General features: G+C 41.6%; 5 protein-coding genes across 5 annotated transcripts; 2 read left to right on the forward strand and 3 right to left on the reverse strand.

Moving 5' to 3' along the window:
* The first annotated feature begins 58 nt into the window (after nt 1-58).
* LOC127249661 (tubulin beta chain-like) lies at nt 59-2,232 on the forward strand. Its single transcript, XM_051272583.1, has 3 exons — nt 59-593; nt 987-1,256; nt 1,340-2,232. The coding sequence occupies exons 1-3, from the start codon at nt 200-202 to the stop codon at nt 2,011-2,013; spliced, it is 1,338 nt and encodes a 445-aa protein (XP_051128540.1). The 5' UTR covers nt 59-199; the 3' UTR covers nt 2,014-2,232.
* A 48-nt stretch (nt 2,233-2,280) lies between these two features.
* LOC127249660 (probable 3-hydroxyisobutyrate dehydrogenase, mitochondrial) lies at nt 2,281-4,584 on the reverse strand. Its single transcript, XM_051272582.1, has 10 exons — nt 4,398-4,584; nt 4,009-4,097; nt 3,815-3,929; nt 3,577-3,727; nt 3,429-3,511; nt 3,247-3,342; nt 3,026-3,168; nt 2,845-2,929; nt 2,684-2,763; nt 2,281-2,611 (listed from the first exon to the last, which is right to left on the reverse strand). The coding sequence occupies exons 1-10, from the start codon at nt 4,527-4,529 to the stop codon at nt 2,524-2,526; spliced, it is 1,062 nt and encodes a 353-aa protein (XP_051128539.1). The 5' UTR covers nt 4,530-4,584; the 3' UTR covers nt 2,281-2,523.
* A 322-nt stretch (nt 4,585-4,906) lies between these two features.
* LOC127249657 (probable receptor-like protein kinase At1g30570) lies at nt 4,907-8,093 on the reverse strand. The gene is made up of 3 exons (XM_051272579.1): nt 7,964-8,093; nt 7,816-7,866; nt 4,907-7,731 (listed from the first exon to the last, which is right to left on the reverse strand). The coding sequence occupies exon 3, from the start codon at nt 7,655-7,657 to the stop codon at nt 5,180-5,182; it is 2,478 nt and encodes an 825-aa protein (XP_051128536.1). The 5' UTR covers nt 7,658-7,731; nt 7,816-7,866; nt 7,964-8,093; the 3' UTR covers nt 4,907-5,179.
* Nucleotides 7,911-15,607, reverse strand: LOC127249658 (2-succinylbenzoate--CoA ligase, chloroplastic/peroxisomal). Its single transcript, XM_051272580.1, has 19 exons — nt 15,317-15,607; nt 14,841-14,913; nt 14,506-14,671; nt 14,282-14,380; nt 13,867-13,964; nt 13,512-13,705; nt 13,051-13,178; nt 12,499-12,878; nt 12,147-12,361; nt 11,382-12,060; nt 11,237-11,314; nt 10,723-11,160; nt 10,491-10,599; nt 10,221-10,280; nt 9,989-10,097; nt 9,719-9,778; nt 9,485-9,593; nt 8,773-8,892; nt 7,911-8,524 (listed from the first exon to the last, which is right to left on the reverse strand). Exons 1-10 carry the CDS (start codon nt 15,514-15,516, stop codon nt 11,931-11,933), a joined length of 1,683 nt encoding a protein of 560 aa, XP_051128537.1. The 5' UTR covers nt 15,517-15,607; the 3' UTR covers nt 7,911-8,524; nt 8,773-8,892; nt 9,485-9,593; nt 9,719-9,778; nt 9,989-10,097; nt 10,221-10,280; nt 10,491-10,599; nt 10,723-11,160; nt 11,237-11,314; nt 11,382-11,930.
* LOC127249672 (caffeoylshikimate esterase-like) lies at nt 10,212-11,682 on the forward strand. The gene is made up of 2 exons (XM_051272604.1): nt 10,212-10,448; nt 10,684-11,682. The coding sequence occupies exons 1-2, from the start codon at nt 10,212-10,214 to the stop codon at nt 11,680-11,682; spliced, it is 1,236 nt and encodes a 411-aa protein (XP_051128561.1).
* Nucleotides 15,608-16,361: the final 754 nt, after the last annotated feature.

Raw genomic sequence — 16,361 nt, forward strand, 5'->3', positions numbered from 1 at the left:
TTTGACATCAGAGGGCGAATTGCTAGAGAAATCTCCGATCCAGCTCCATTTACTCTGCACCACTGCCCTAACGCCACTATACAAAGCGGCAACGTTGATTCAATTTCTGCTCTCTCCATCGAAAGCGCAGGCGGAGACAGACCCAATCGCCCTCGATTTTCCACCGGCTAGAGAGCAAATCATTCAAACAGAGGGGAAAATGAGGGAAATCCTGCACATCCAGGGTGGGCAATGCGGCAACCAGATCGGTGCCAAGTTTTGGGAGGTCATTTGCGACGAGCACGGAATCGATCACACTGGCAAGTACAGCGGCGACTCAGATCTCCAGCTCGAGCGCGTCAACGTTTACTATAATGAGGCCAGCGGTGGCAGGTACGTCCCACGCGCCGTCCTCATGGACCTTGAGCCTGGCACCATGGATTCCGTCAGATCTGGTCCCTACGGCCAGATCTTCAGGCCGGATAATTTTGTGTTTGGCCAGTCTGGCGCCGGAAACAACTGGGCGAAGGGGCATTACACCGAAGGAGCTGAACTGATCGACGCAGTCCTCGATGTTGTACGCAAGGAGGCCGAAAATTGTGACTGCTTGCAAGGTTATCTTCATTTCCATCCATTTTCATCGATTTTTCGTCAGATCTATAAACATATACTATTCTTTGTGTAAACTGCTGTTCGTGTAGAGACTATATTTTACTTATTTTTACGTTGCACGTATTTCCCCCCCTTTTTCTCTTTTACAATGATTTCGATTTACCTTCACATTGGTAATTGGATGCTTACACTTCAACTCTCCAGTGCTTAGATGTCTGTTCTTCGCCTGGATCTGATTCACAACAGTGCTGTAACTAATGTATACTGCAGATTTAACAAACTACACAATTGCTATGTTCTTAGGTCTATCTATGGTGTTTTCTTCTCCGCAAACACAAACCTTCATTGTATGAGACTTTAGAGTTTATAACAGTTTGGTAATTTTCTATCAACAGGATTCCAAGTTTGTCATTCTTTGGGTGGAGGCACTGGATCTGGAATGGGTACTCTCCTCATCTCCAAGATCAGGGAAGAATATCCCGACCGGATGATGTTGACATTCTCTGTATTCCCTTCCCCGAAGGTATCGGACACTGTTGTAGAGCCATACAATGCCACCCTATCAGTTCATCAGCTCGTTGAAAATGCGGACGAATGTATGGTCTTGGATAACGAGGCCCTCTACGACATCTGCTTCCGAACCCTCAAGCTCGCCACTCCTACTTGTAAGTCCAACCATTTTAATAACCATTTTGGATGTTAATGCTGCTGTCACTAATGGATTAACTTTTGGCTGTTTATGCATCAGTTGGTGATCTCAACCACCTCATCTCCGCCACAATGAGTGGTGTCACATGCTGCCTTCGGTTCCCCGGACAGCTCAACTCCGATCTCAGGAAGCTTGCAGTTAATCTGATCCCATTCCCTCGCCTGCATTTCTTCATGGTTGGGTTCGCCCCCTTGACCTCCCGAGGATCCCAGCAGTACCGAGCTCTTACAGTGCCTGAGCTGACTCAGCAAATGTGGGATGCCAAGAACATGATGTGTGCTGCAGATCCGCGCCACGGCCGTTACTTGACGGCCTCAGCCATGTTCCGTGGCAAGATGAGCACTAAAGAGGTTGACGAGCAAATGATCAATGTGCAAAACAAGAACTCCTCCTACTTTGTGGAGTGGATCCCCAACAACGTCAAGTCCAGCGTTTGTGACATCCCTCCCAAGGGTCTGAAAATGGCGTCCACATTCATCGGGAACTCGACTTCCATCCAGGAGATGTTCAGGCGTGTGAGCGAGCAATTCACCGCCATGTTCAGGCGCAAGGCTTTCTTGCACTGGTACACGGGCGAGGGAATGGACGAGATGGAGTTCACCGAGGCCGAAAGCAACATGAACGATCTGGTGGCCGAGTACCAGCAGTACCAGGATGCTACTGCAGATGAGGAGTACGAGGAAGAGGAGGAAGAAGACGAGGTCCCTGCTTGAGAAATCAATCCCATGGTTTCTTCTCGGTCTGTTGATTTTTAATTAGTGGGATGGATGATTGTTTTTATTGCTTTTCTTAAAGACTCTCAAGTCAGATATCCATGTGTGTGTGTGTGTGATATTCAGCTTGTTGGAACTGATCTGATCATCATGTTTGAAAATGATTGTGATGATATGCTTTGCTTTCGTTCTATGGTGGAATCATGATATGTTTGTGCTTGTCTTTTATCTTTCGTACATGCTCTTTTATCTTTTTTTACACTGCTATTTTCCAAGAAAGACAGCTACTTTTATTACATGTTCTTTGGATAGTAATGGCTGCCTGTTTGCCTTATCATAAAGGTTTCCCTCCATTTGATGTGTTGCTTTCATCACGCACATGGTGCCCCAAGATTCATGCAAAACTGGCCTACTTAGTACAACAAGTTACTGCATAGGTTGCCCCAACATGAAGTTAAATTATTATAATAGTGATTCGAAGAAGAAGACAGGACATGGAGAGTTCTGAAACTACATCTCATCCTTGCCCGAGAAATAATGTCGAAACACGCACGAAAAATCCTTCACCCCGTGACCTTGGTCACACAGTTGCGTATATCTGCACACCAACAAGCAAATAGATTGGCGTCAATGTCTCAGACACTGGATGTCCTAACGAGCCCGAACTTACATTTCATTGGCAAGAGATGTCATCGGGCTCTTCGCGCTTACTTCTCCCCCCGATGTGGCTGCAAGCTTCAGATCTTTAGCCTACAGGATCCCAACAGCAGGCCAGACAGACTTAAAGAGCCATTCAAGCAAATACAAACAGAGATCAAACCGCGGCTGTACCATCAGTTTCGTGGCGAAGCCACCGTCATAATTTCTAGAAGACGGCACCCCATCCATTACACCAGGCACCGGGTTGTAAGTATCACTGTAAAAGAAAGGAAACCATCGAAAGGGATATATGGATCGCTTTCGTGTATATATAGAAAAGAGATCAAATACAGGACAGGAAATGGCTAAGTACCTGCTCCAACATCGAGCGCTCGAAGAGTTAAACACCGTTGTCAACGTCGCCGCTGAAATGCCCAACGATTGTCCGAGCGCAAAGGCCTCCGAAACACCAAGCATGCTCACCCCCATCGCCAAGTTATTACAAATCTTCGCCGACTGTTACAGATACAAACTATGAAACTTTTGAAACTCTGGCATTAAACAGGAGAAAAATGACTACAAGAATGTGCATACCGAACCATTCCCCGAACCACCACAGTATATGATATTCTTGCCCATCGACAGAAGCAAAGGCTTCGCAGTTCGGCACGCTTCCTCAGAACCTCCAACCTAAGATTAGGACATACGTTATTTGAGAGTGTTTTATTACAAACTAGTCGCGACTTCGAAGGACTTCTAGATTAATGATATAATACCATGAAGGTGAGTGAACCGGCCTCGGCCGATAGAACACCTCCAGACACCGGAGCGTCCAACATGGTAGGAGCATAGATGCCACCTATGTTGTTATAAATGGTTATAAAACAGCAACCTAGCTTTTAGACATAAGCCATTTATGAGTACCTATCGGGCTCTTCAACCTATAATGAGAAACAGCCACAGAAAGTTTTCTGGATGTTTGAGGATCAACGGTAGAGCAATCTATGAACAACCTCGACCAGATCAGCTTCCCACCACCGAGCAAACCTTTGGATCCCATGTAAACATCCATCACCTAGAAACAAAAGTTGATCGAATTTAGGAGACAACAATGTTGCATACAAGAAATTGCAATTGTCTGAACCTTATATAAGTTACATACATGGACTGAAGACGGTAGCATTGTTATTACAGCGTCGCTTGACTCAGCAACTTCAAGCGGTGATCCGGCGGTCGGGATTCCTTGGTCCGAGAATTTTTTCATAGCATCACGGTTTCTGCACCGAAGTATCAATATTTCAATCAAATTCTATTGCACAATGTTGTAATGAAAGAAATGGTATCGAACAAAGTTACACGTCGTGGACAACAAGGCTGCAGCCTGCTTTGATCAAGTTATTCGCCATTCGGGATCCCATGTTTCCCAATCCGATAAATCCAACTCTCTGTGATAACAGGAGAGATGAGATCATTACAATTATTGATAGAAGCTTCAACAGTACACAACACCTAAGAGCATTTCGAAGAACCACAGTCGAACTCTACTTCCAACTTGTAAGAAAACCAGACAGGAATCCAGATATCCTCCGGACTCACAAACACAAGCCAATTCGAGCATAACCTAATCGAGCTTTTCCAGAAGATTTGAAATTGCATTTGGCTTGGTTCGAGATTTCCGAGAAAAGCAATTGATTTCAAATTGGGAAGATAACTTTAAAACATAGAGAACAGAAAATTAAACTTACTTTAAATTGAGACGCTGCAGACGATGAGCAGAACTTGCGATCCCATTCCCGACATAACACGGCAGAAGTGATTCTCGAGTTAGGTTTACGGAAGAACAACCTTAGTCTATTGCAGGTAGTCGCAGCAGCCATTCTGGAGACGAGGAGAAAGCAGTGGCAGTGGGAATGGGTATGGGTATGGGTATGGCCATTAAAAAGACAATTTATATTATTTAGAGAACATGTTTTTACTCTATCCATTTGCAGGCATCTTTCTTACGGCTTCAATTATTGCAACACTGCAAATAGAAAAAATTAATCGCATCACAGTATGTACGAGAACGTCTAAATTAATCAAGGTCAGAAATTATATATACAGTTGTTCAATTGTTGCAACTTTATATTTTGTATTAATATATTTTTATTTTTAACTGAATGGGTGTGTGAACTAATGGCATAACATCCTGCCCAACACTCTAATAAGAAATGGAGAAGAAAGAGATCAAAGATTCCTTTCCAGACAGTGACGATGAACAAACACAAATTTAAATACGAGAGTCGAACCAAATGATATAAAAACCTCACGCTAAACCAAACAATTATGAACAAAAGAATCACCGGATCTCATCGAAAACCTCTTCCAAGAATCAATGAACAATATACACATATATATATATATAATCAATCTTGTATAAAGGCAATGATTATGAACGATTCCAGCATCAAGCATCATCTGTAGTAATCTCTTCTTGAAAATGGAACGGACATTGATTGATTCATCATCATCATCATCTTCGTCTTCTTCACTTCTCATTCAAAGATTCCGATTCCGATTCCGCAATCAAACTCATGTCCACCACGACAGCCCCCGGCTCGTCATTCTGCTGCAGCTGCAGCCACGAGTCGTGAAGCTGCAGCACATACTCGAGGTGCCACAGAACTTCTCCCATGGTCGGCCTGCTCTTCCCCTCGTCCGCCAGACACTTCTCCGCCACCTCCCCGAATCTCACCAACGACTCTGGGCAATAATCGCCTCTCAGCTTTGCATCCAGAATGCTATCCAGCGACCCCTCCCGTTGCCACCGCAACGCCCACTCTGCAAGATTGATCTCATCTTTCGGCAACGTCGGATTAATAACTGCTCGCGCGCAGGCAACCTCAAACAAGACCACACCGAACGAGTACACGTCCGACTTCTCAGTCAGCTGCTGCCTTCGGAAGTACTCAGGATCAAGATAACCGAAGCTCCCCTTCACAGCCGTGCTGACATGTGTGTGCTCCAGAGAAGGACCTGTTTTCGACAGCCCAAAATCAGACATTTTGGCTACAAAATTTTCGTCCAATAGTATGTTGGTTGTCTTAACATCCCTGTGGATGATCCCCCTGTCCGAACCCGTATGAAGGTAATGAAGCCCCCGAGCAGAACCGATGCATATCTCTAACCGTTGCTTCCAACTCAATGGCGGCAAATCGCTCCCAAACAGGTGACTCCGAAGAGTTCCATTCGCCATGTACTCGTACACCAAGATCATCTCATTCTGTTCGTCGCAGAATCCAATCAACGACACTAAATGCCTGTGTCTTAACTTAGACAGCATTTCTATCTCCGTCTCGAATTCTGTCAAACCTTGCTGAGACTGTGGATTGGCTCGCTTGATCGCCACGAGAGTGGTCTCATCAATCTCCCCTTTGTACACCTTCCCAAATCCACCCACCCCAATCACTAAACTTTCGTCGAAGTTATTCGTGGCTGATCTAATCTCAGTTAAGGCAAATCGTCGCCCGGATCTGGCATTATTACCAACTTCATTCGGCCCTTTTGCATTCGCAGTGCTGTTGAAAACAGATCCGTGAAGAAACAAAGGGCGCCAGCCATGAGCATTCTTCTTGCCATCCTCGGTTTTCCTGTCTTTCTTCTTACAGCAACACACGATCAACACGAATACGCCTGCAATAATGGTGATCGAAGCTATACCTGCTCCAATTCCAATCCAAAGAACTAAACTACGCGATCCACTCCCCCCTTTAACACTGTCCTGCTTTCGTTCGTACGCCAGATTGCCATTCCGACTAAGCTTGAAAACCTCCAAACCATTCAAGAGAGCATCCGTCCCAGCAGAGCCCGTGATCGTGTCAGGGCCGAGCTGTATCCAAAGAGTATTGCTTTCGGAGGAGATAAAGTCGAGGTAATCCTCGTGGTACGCCCGGTTCATCCCTCCAGCTCGAACATAGATATCGAAATTATCTGAAGCAGTTCTGTTGTTGATGAACACTCTGAAAACTCTCTGGTTTGGCTTATCGTACAACAGCTCACAGAAATGCAGCCGGACAAGATAATCAAAATCCGGATCGATATCCAGTTTCCACGACATGTTGAATCTCTTCTCCGAAACTCCAGCATTGTTCGTCAAAGATCTCGCGGTTTCGTACACTGCAAGAGGAGCCATCACCGTGCTGTTCGGATCTGCGTAGGAAATATTCGACCTGTTCCTGATTTCGACTCCTGCAGCGGCATTGATCATGTAGCCTTCGTCGGCTTCCCATGTCCTCCACCAGAAGGAATCCTGTGAAGGTTTTACAGGCAATCCCCCGACTTTCAATCTATGCATTGTTTCAACCCCTCGTCCTATCAAGTTCAACGAAGCATTGCCGTTGCCGCCATTGTTGACTCTTCGTACCGGATTATCAGTGAACAGCTTGCTGTCATCCGTGACGACTTCTATGGCACTGATGAAGCTGAACGAACCTTCCAAGGGAACAAAATTGACGATGATTGAACTGCTGTGGACGGAGAAGAAGTATTCCTTCAACAGGTAGAAATACGTCGAATTAGCAGCTCCGGATTGTAGGTTGGAACTCCTGTCCTGAATCTCCGTCGGGACGTTGAAATTGGAAACCAGTTTCAATCCATTTGCCTCGATGGAGAAGGAGGATTTGTTGACATCATAGCCGTCGAATTCCAGGGGGTAAAAATGGAGCCTCAGGAAGTAATCGCCGTTGGGAACTCGAAAGGTGTAGTTTGAATTGGCAGTGAAAATCCTCGCAGTGCTGTACAGAGGTCGATAGATTGAATCGCCATTGAAGACGGTGGTGTTGGCCGGAATTCCGGGATCACTGAGGGTGAAATTGGTCCCGGGAGCTCCGTCGCCGACCCATGCCCTTCCGTCGACATTAACACTTCTGGAGCTCGACCCACAATTAACCAGAAACGACGTCGTTGCAGCCTCTGCAAAGTGGGCAGTTTTAAGAATAATCACCAGGAGCAGTACGGTCAGGGCCATTATTCACACCTTAGGGCTTTTACCCCCTTCAAAAATTAGCCCCAATTTGCCGCAGATGGTGAGCAGTTCAAACCCTAATTCCAATCACAACACAGATTTCCAGTCAAACACAAACTCCCCCAATCAAACCCTCAATCAAAAGAAATTCGAGCACGTACCTCCAGAAAAAAAATAAACGGAGAAAGTGAAACTCCAATCGACGATCAGATCTAAAGAGGCCAAAGGTAAAAATCACAACAATAGGAAAGATTAAAAATATATATATTTGAAAAAAAAAAATTAAAAAAATATATATGAACAGAATACTGCAAGAAGATATGTAAAGGTGCAATCTTGATTCCTCAGAAAATCCCCAATATCAACAAACAAGGGCAGCGAGCTCTGAAATTACAGAAATAAGGGTTCCTGAACAGAATGGAAATGGAGATGGTCTGGCTGGAAATGAAGTTTCAAAAAACAGCCTGGAAATTAATAATACACCAAATTCTGAAGCCTTTGTCTTCTTTTGTAAAGTGTCAAGACTCAGGAATCCTGCAGGCACTCGTACATCTGTACAAGATTACTTTATTAATTATATACCTATGTCTGGTGAATTGTTGTAACAACTCTAGCAGTATTTACTGGTCACTCCATCACAAATTACAACAGCATGAATTTAAAATAGAATTGCTACTGATATATTAATATGGAACCAAAACAGGGGCCTTCATTATTTGCGCCGGGCTGGCATGCATTTGTCTGGAAGACGATCAACAGTCCACATAAAAATTTATTCTTGATTCTCAATATTACCCCTTCCGCACACAGTAATTAAATAAAAAGGATCTTGTCTTCTTGTCTGTCCGTACCAGAAGTACCCTTCTGTACCTGGTGGGGCAAGACAACGCGGAAAAGGGTTTTTAAAACATATATATAAGCAATACCTTTTTTTTTTCTTTCTAATGATTATGAAAACTGGCCTAACAAAACACAAGTTATACGACGAATGAATAAAACAACAATGTAGTAAAAATGGGTGTTTATACCAACTGAGAGTAGTGTCAGGTATTTTTTTGTTATTGAATTTATTCGAAAATGAAAAATTATTGAGCTATCGTTTGTAACTGAAAATTTACCTTTCTCCTTACTCTCCAACAAGTAACTAGAGTGTGGGCAGTTTCTCTCACAGTAATTAGTATTCAGTCAGGGCGTAATTCGGTATGGACTTTGAGACAGGCTGGTGGCTGTGCTGTAATCTTTTTCACAAGAGGAAATAATATGAATATATGGAGTTTAGTAGTGAAGAAAATGTGTGTGAAACAATCCATGTGACTGACTATTGTAATCGTATTAATTGAGGACTTTTTGCTGAGGAGGAAAGTCCACCGCCATCCCCAATCAGTCCACTCAATTAATTGATGAATCCTTTTATAATAATCTTAGCTCTGTTCATTCGGCAGGAAACATATATTCTTGTCCGGATTGGATCAGTTCTTGGGATGAGATTATTATATATGGGGCTCAATGTTGACTAATTTTTATTGGTACCTTAAGTTTAGTTTAATGCCTATGATAATAAATTAAACTACTCTGTAGACTGGTCTTAGTGAACTATTATAATGAGCAGAGGAAATAGGCTTTGGGCTAATTAATTAAGATGATATCTAGAGAATCTTCACTCTTCCAAACCCCCAAACCAAGGCAATTAACATCTCTAAACTCTTAAGCCGTCTAATATAATCTAATCTATGGTACTCTATAAGGAGCTTGGCAGGTCTATACTAATGGTAACAATAACAACAACATATGTACACATCAAAATCAAAAAAACATAAATAAATCACTAACCAGTGTAGCCCATGCAGCCTTGCCAGAAACGGCATATGGTGGCGTGGCATTCATAGCCTATCAGCCTGATTTTGTGGTGCGCAATCCACACCAGCACCAGCAGTTGATTCTGTTATTGAAGGAAGATTTATAATGACATAATATATTATTATATGTATATGTGTGTGTGTGTATAATCAAGGTCACTTTTATTAGGCAGTGATAGTTGAGAAGCTGGAGGAGAAAATGGCTCACCCAATTCATGAGGCTAATGAGTTTAGTCCTTACGGGAATCTGACGAGGCAGGAGTTCTACCTGAAACATCACATATTGCACCAAAAGGGCTTCATGATCAACAGACAGAAGATGAAGATATACACACAATCATGGCAGCCGTCAGATTTGAGTGTCAAATTGAAAGGGCTTGTGGGAATGATTCATGGCTATTCCTCGGAGAGTAGTTGGCTCTTTGAACTAAATGCGGTGGCTATAGCAAAATCAAAAAAACATAAATAAATCACTAACCAGTGTAGCCCATGCAGCCTTGCCAGAAACGGCATATGGTGGCGTGGCATTCATAGCCTATCAGCCTGATTTTGTGGTGCGCAATCCACACCAGCACCAGCAGTTGATTCTGTTATTGAAGGAAGATTAATAATGACATAATATATTATTATATGTATATGTGTGTGTGTATAATCAAGGTCACTTTTATTAGGCAGTGATAGTTGAGAAGCTGGAGGAGAAAATGGCTCACCCAATTCATGAGGCTAATGAGTTTAGTCCTTACGGGAATCTGACGAGGCAGGAGTTCTACCTGAAACATCACATATTGCACCAAAAGGGCTTCATGATCAACAGACAGAAGATGAAGATATACACACAATCATGGCAGCCGTCAGATTTGAGTGTCAAATTGAAAGGGCTTGTGGGAATGATTCATGGCTATTCCTCGAAGAGTAGTTGGCTCTTTGAACTAAATGCGGTGGCTATAGCAAAATCAAAAAAACATAAATAAATCACTAACCAGTGTAGCCCATGCAGCCTTGCCAGAAACGGCATATGGTGGCGTGGCATTCATAGCCTATCAGCCTGATTTTGTTGTGCGCAATCCACACCAGCACCAGCAGTTGATTCTGTTATTGAAGGAAGATTAATAATGACATAATATATTATTATATGTATATGTGTGTGTGTATAATCAAGGTCACTTTTATTAGGCAGTGATAGTTGAGAAGCTGGAGGAGAAAATGGCTCACCCAATTCATGAGGCTAATGAGTTTAGTCCTTACGGGAATCTGACGAGGCAGGAGTTCTACCTGAAACATCACATATTGCACCAAAAGGGCTTCATGATCAACAGACAAAAGATGAAGATATACACACAATCATGGCAGCCGTCAGATTTGAGTGTCAAATTGAAAGGGCTTGTGGGAATGATTCATGGCTATTCCTCGGAGAGTAGTTGGCTCTTTGAACTAAATGCGGTGGCTATAGCAAAATCCGGATTCTTCGTATGTGCATTAGACCTGCAAGGACATGGCTTCTCAGAAGGCCCTCGTTATCACTTCACTAATTTCAATGACCTGGTGAATGATTGCCTGCAGTACTTTGACTCAGCCCGCACCAGTCATCCGGAGCTGCCACATTTTCTTTACGGGGAGTCACTGGGCTCTTCAATGGCATTGCTTGTGTGCCTGCAGCAGAAAACAGCATGGAATGGTTTGATAGTATCTGGAGTTGCACGCGGATCCTGGAAAAAAAAGTTCATACCTGTTTGGCTGCTGAATAAACTAATTGAAGCTGTTGTTTTTTTTGCACCATCTTGGAGGGTGCCATTCTTCAGATCACCTGCAAGTATATCATACAAGGAGGATTGGAAGAGAAAGTTGGAAGAGAGAAGCCCAAACCGGCATACCTGTGGTAAGCTGACTGCAGCCGTGGGATTGCAGTTCCAGAAGTTCACCGAATACATAGAAAGAAACTGCCATGGGTTAACAGTGCCAATTTTGATTCTACATGGTGGAGATGACATGGTATGCGAAGTGACAGGAGCTAAACGCCTCTATAATTCAGTAGCCAGCAAAGACAAGACATTGAAGATCTACGAAGGCATGTGGCACCAATTCATTGGAGAACCAAATGAAACGGTAGAAGAAGTAGTTAACACCATACTATCATGGATTGAAGTCAGAGCTGAAGTAACATCAGCTGAATGAAATATGTTTCCACAACCAATATGCATTCTTCACGCTGTCCAGCACTAAACTGAATGTGCTCATGCTGTAGGTGAGTGGCTATGAATTACTCAAAGATGAAATATATTTATATGCAACTTTGACAGCCTAATAAAAGCTGTTGGTAATGAACTTTGGCATTGATATATAGCTTGCAAAACATACAGGACATCAGTGATGCAGTACATTGTTTATTTGGCTACATTTTAGTAACCATGTTTTTCGTCAAATCATAGTTTGCTGGGCAGAAACTCCATCTGAGACACAACTTCTGCTCGGATGTGGTCTCTTCTTAATTTCCCAGTAGTTGTCACTGGAAAGTCATTCTTCCATAATATAAAACTTCTGGGAATTTTAAAACTGCATTGTGATAAGATGGTATTAGGAATATGTTGGCTGTGCATGAGAGACTAAAAGGTATCATATTGTCTGAAGTGAATACATACCCTGTTAGATTCTGTTCCTTACAAAATTGCCTGATGATATCACTGGATAAATAATGACCTTTGTCTTGTGTTGAGTGCTTAGAACTCAATTCAGTCCATTTCCAACCGTCTTTGAGTTGAATACAGCCAACCACCATCTCTGACAACCGTGAATTAGGAACTCCAACAACAACAATTCTGGAAATTCCTGGATGCTGGGATATGACACCCTCTACCTGTGTCACCAACAAGGTCGATTATCAGTATTGCAGTGAAGAACAGATTGAGGAACCACAAACAACTGTAACCATGGTATAAACTTGTTCCTAATTCCGCATACTAATAGCCATAAAGGCTGACATGGCATTCTTACCTCTTCTGGGTAAACATTTTCCCCTCCAGTCTTGATTCTATCCTTTGCACGCCCATTGAGCCAGAGATTACCATGGCAGTCTATCTGGCCTATATCTCCAGTGTCAAGCCAACCTTCACTTGCAGGATTCAAGTTACTGGATGGGCTTTGACCCCAGTAATGGAGCATTGCATGAGGACCTCTCATTAATATTCTCCCGGTATCAGCAGACTCCTCGGATCTAACCCTTATTTCAATATGTGGTGCTGGTTTCCCCACACAAACACCCCCTTGACTGCTTATATCAGACCTTTTAATATCTTGTTCATGCTGCCAGGGGTTCTCTTTTGTTGGATCATAGAGAGTCATGAAGGTTAAAGAAGAGGCTGCCTCGGTCATTCCTGGTAAATCAGACACAGGTAAATTAGGCTCTCCTTGTATATAAAAATACAATGAATTAAGAGAAAAAGGAAAAAGTAATCAATGTATATAGGTCGTGAGATGCCATTATAAGTTAGTACTCATTATCTTTGTCTAGCGCCAGATATGATGTTCCAAGGCATGCATACTCACCATAAGCTGAGAGAAGTGTGGCTCTAGGAAAAAGTTTTATAGCATCTTTGATGAGCTCAACTGACAGACCACCGCCTCCATTTAGAATCTTCCTCACAGAGTCTAAATTTTCTGATGTGAAGTTCATCCTGAGAAGTATTTACCATGTTCAACATCTATGTTATGCAAGAACAAAAGGACAACCGCATGAAAAACAAATAAACTTTTTCATGCTTAAAAATCTCAATCCAAAAGGGATATCATATGTCCATCACAACATCTAGCAGATTGTGAACAATGAAATAAAGTGAATTAATTTTTCAAAAAAAATAAAAAATCTTGCAGACTAGATAATCGTATGAATGCATTACTTGACACGGGCAGTGGAAAAACTTCAAAACCTTTTTTTCAAGTTTCTCAAATAGTTTTGCAGTAAAAATTCTCTCTTATCTTGACAAAGTTCAAAACGCAAAGTTGATTACCTATTAAAGGAGATTAAATCAGCCATCATAGTGGGTACTGTGATAATTGAAGTTACAAGATGTTCTCTGATAGCTTCACAAGCTAGTTTGGCCTCAAACTTGGGTAATATAACATGGCAACCCCCAGCCATTAACATGGCCATGGCTGAAGATATTCCTCCAATGTGACAAAGTGGAGCTGTATGCAGATAGACCTGCAAGTACGCAAAAACAAAACAATTTTGGCAAACACCTCTATCATGAACATATTTCACTTTTGGATTTGTTGAGGAGGTATACTGTGTTGTTCTATGAAAAGAAAACTACTGGTGATGGCTATGGGAAAGTAAAACTAAGCTTCAAAAGAATAACTTACATCGTCCTCATCATAGCGGACAATAGCAATTTTTGCTAGGGATTGCACAATTATAGCCGAGTGGCTTATGGCAGCTCCTTTTGGCTTTCCAGTAGTACCTATTGGCATCAAGAAAACCATGTGATTGTAACATAAAGAATAGACAATAAGAAGTTTTTAATTGAATGATATGGATCGGACAACTAACTTAGGACTCAATTCATCTTAAAGATTTTCCTTTTAGCCCCGGCTAGAACATGTACATTTTCTACTCTTGCATTTAGTGAGTTGAATTTTGAGTTTGTTATAGCACAGATGGTGCTATCATATTTAATTTGCCTAAGCTCACGACTTCAGCAAGAAGCACAAAGTGATGAAAGCAAACATTTACTCTTAAGGGAAAAATAAATAAAAAGAAAAAAATTGATTGGCATACCTGATGTAAAGCATATAACTGCAGCTCCCTCAGGTGCCCAATGAAAGTCCAGATCGACAGCTCTTCCAGTAGGCTTTTTAAGAAGTTCAGTAGCAAGAACTGAAATTCAAAGGCAGGAACTATTTTAGAGTGCAGAGCTATAGGAACTGGACGATCCTATTTGGTCAAATATTTATGAAACGCAGCCCAATAATCACTATAATGTCTGCACAAAAGTTACATACTTGTTCCAGCATTATTAGCTTCAGCAGGGATGTCTATCACAACATGCCACCGTAGAGATGGAACAGAATCTATGCTGAAAGTAGAATGCCAGAATCCAGGGCTTGAATCTGTTACAAGCAACACAGGTTGTGCAACCTCCATTGCTGATTTGGCTTCTTCCAAGCTCTGCAGAGTGAGTGTGACGGATTAACATACTTATCAAATTACTAAGGCAGTGTCTTTTGTAGTATCTTCAAACTTGGAATCAACCGAACTATAGCTTATCAAACATATGAATTCTTTAACTTTACGTCTATTCTAATATGATTGAAATGACAAAAGAAATATAACTAACCCATCTATAGTTGAGCGGAGCAGCAATTCCTCCAACATAGGTTATAGCAAGCATCCATTGCAAATATAAATCACTGCAACACAATCATGGTTTCATTAACTCAAGGTATCCTTGCGTTAAAATATATATTCAATTGTGGTTCCTGTCTCCTGATCAATTAGCTCATCATTCAAAGAAACTGAACAATCACAGATAACCGCAAACCAATTCACAACGGCATAAAGTTTCCCAAAAACCAAAAATATGATTAAGAAAGATAACCTCCTACTGTACATCAAAAGAAAAGAAATCGCTTCTCCGATCAGGAAAAAAGAAAGAAAGGAACTTGCTTCCGATCAAAATAAAAAAAAAAAAAAAGAAAGGAAATTGCCTTGCATACTTGAATATCATCTCCCAGCACGCACTTTAAGAAATAATAATAATAATCATCATGCATTAACACACGATCCAAAATCCGAAACCTCTACGGTAATAACCTGTTGAGAGCAGATATGGAGACGACATCACCAGGCTTGATGCCGAGCTCTAGCAACCCGCGCGCCAGGCAAATAACCTCCTCCACGAACTGCATTCCGGTTTTCCTCCTGTCTCCGTAAACGGTGACGACGCAATCGCGGCGGCCGTTTGCCAGGCGGCTCAGGCACTGGCAAACGTGAGCTTGGGAATAAATTTCCATGGCGAACTCAGCGTGGAGAGGTAGCACAGAGTTTATGGAAGCAAGGCAGTACGGCAGAGCTTTGTTAACCTCTTATCCATTTATAGTCGCATTTCGTTACCCACTCGACGCAATATATAGCCTACTTGTCAAATGACCGTACCTTTTTAAAATTACCATTCAGGACACCAATAAATAATTAGTATTAAAATTAAATTCAATCGACTCTTGTGCCAATGGAAACTGATAATAAAATAGTAATAACAATAATAATGATAATAATAATAATAATAATAATAGTGTTTTAAAATGAAGTTGTCAGAAGCAGGCAGGCAGGTCAAGCTGCATGTTTGGTACTGATGCAAATAAAATTTATGAATACAAAAATAGGAAGGTTCGAGCATATTTCAAGATCGCAGGGTACATAAGAAATGTGGAGGGTATTCTTGGTATTACACAATCACAATTCAAGGTAAATGTACATACATATATGTTACTAGAAAATTAAACGACGAATATTATTCAATATAGTCTCATTTTATAATTAAACATAAAAAAGTAAAATAGAGGGTATGAATATGATCATCGACACATAAATATGTCTAAATTCATGTCAGCAAAAGGTAACTCATCGACACTTGGAACTTTTGACTCATTAGACTATGTCAGTTCACGAATACCTCCAATTCAAGTGTAGCATATCTGAATCAACAATATAATAATATATATTGATATAATCATATAGTATAAAATTGATAACATTGGTTGAATAAAAATACATACATGGGACAACCACAGATCATCATCATATTGCAATTACATAAGGCAAATTCCATGCAGCTATAGACAAGTAATCTGTTTTTTAA

This window comes from Andrographis paniculata, unplaced genomic scaffold (genome assembly GCF_009805555.1).
Source record: "Andrographis paniculata isolate CXL003 unplaced genomic scaffold, ASM980555v1 Contig36END, whole genome shotgun sequence".
Taxonomy (NCBI): domain Eukaryota; kingdom Viridiplantae; phylum Streptophyta; class Magnoliopsida; order Lamiales; family Acanthaceae; genus Andrographis; species Andrographis paniculata.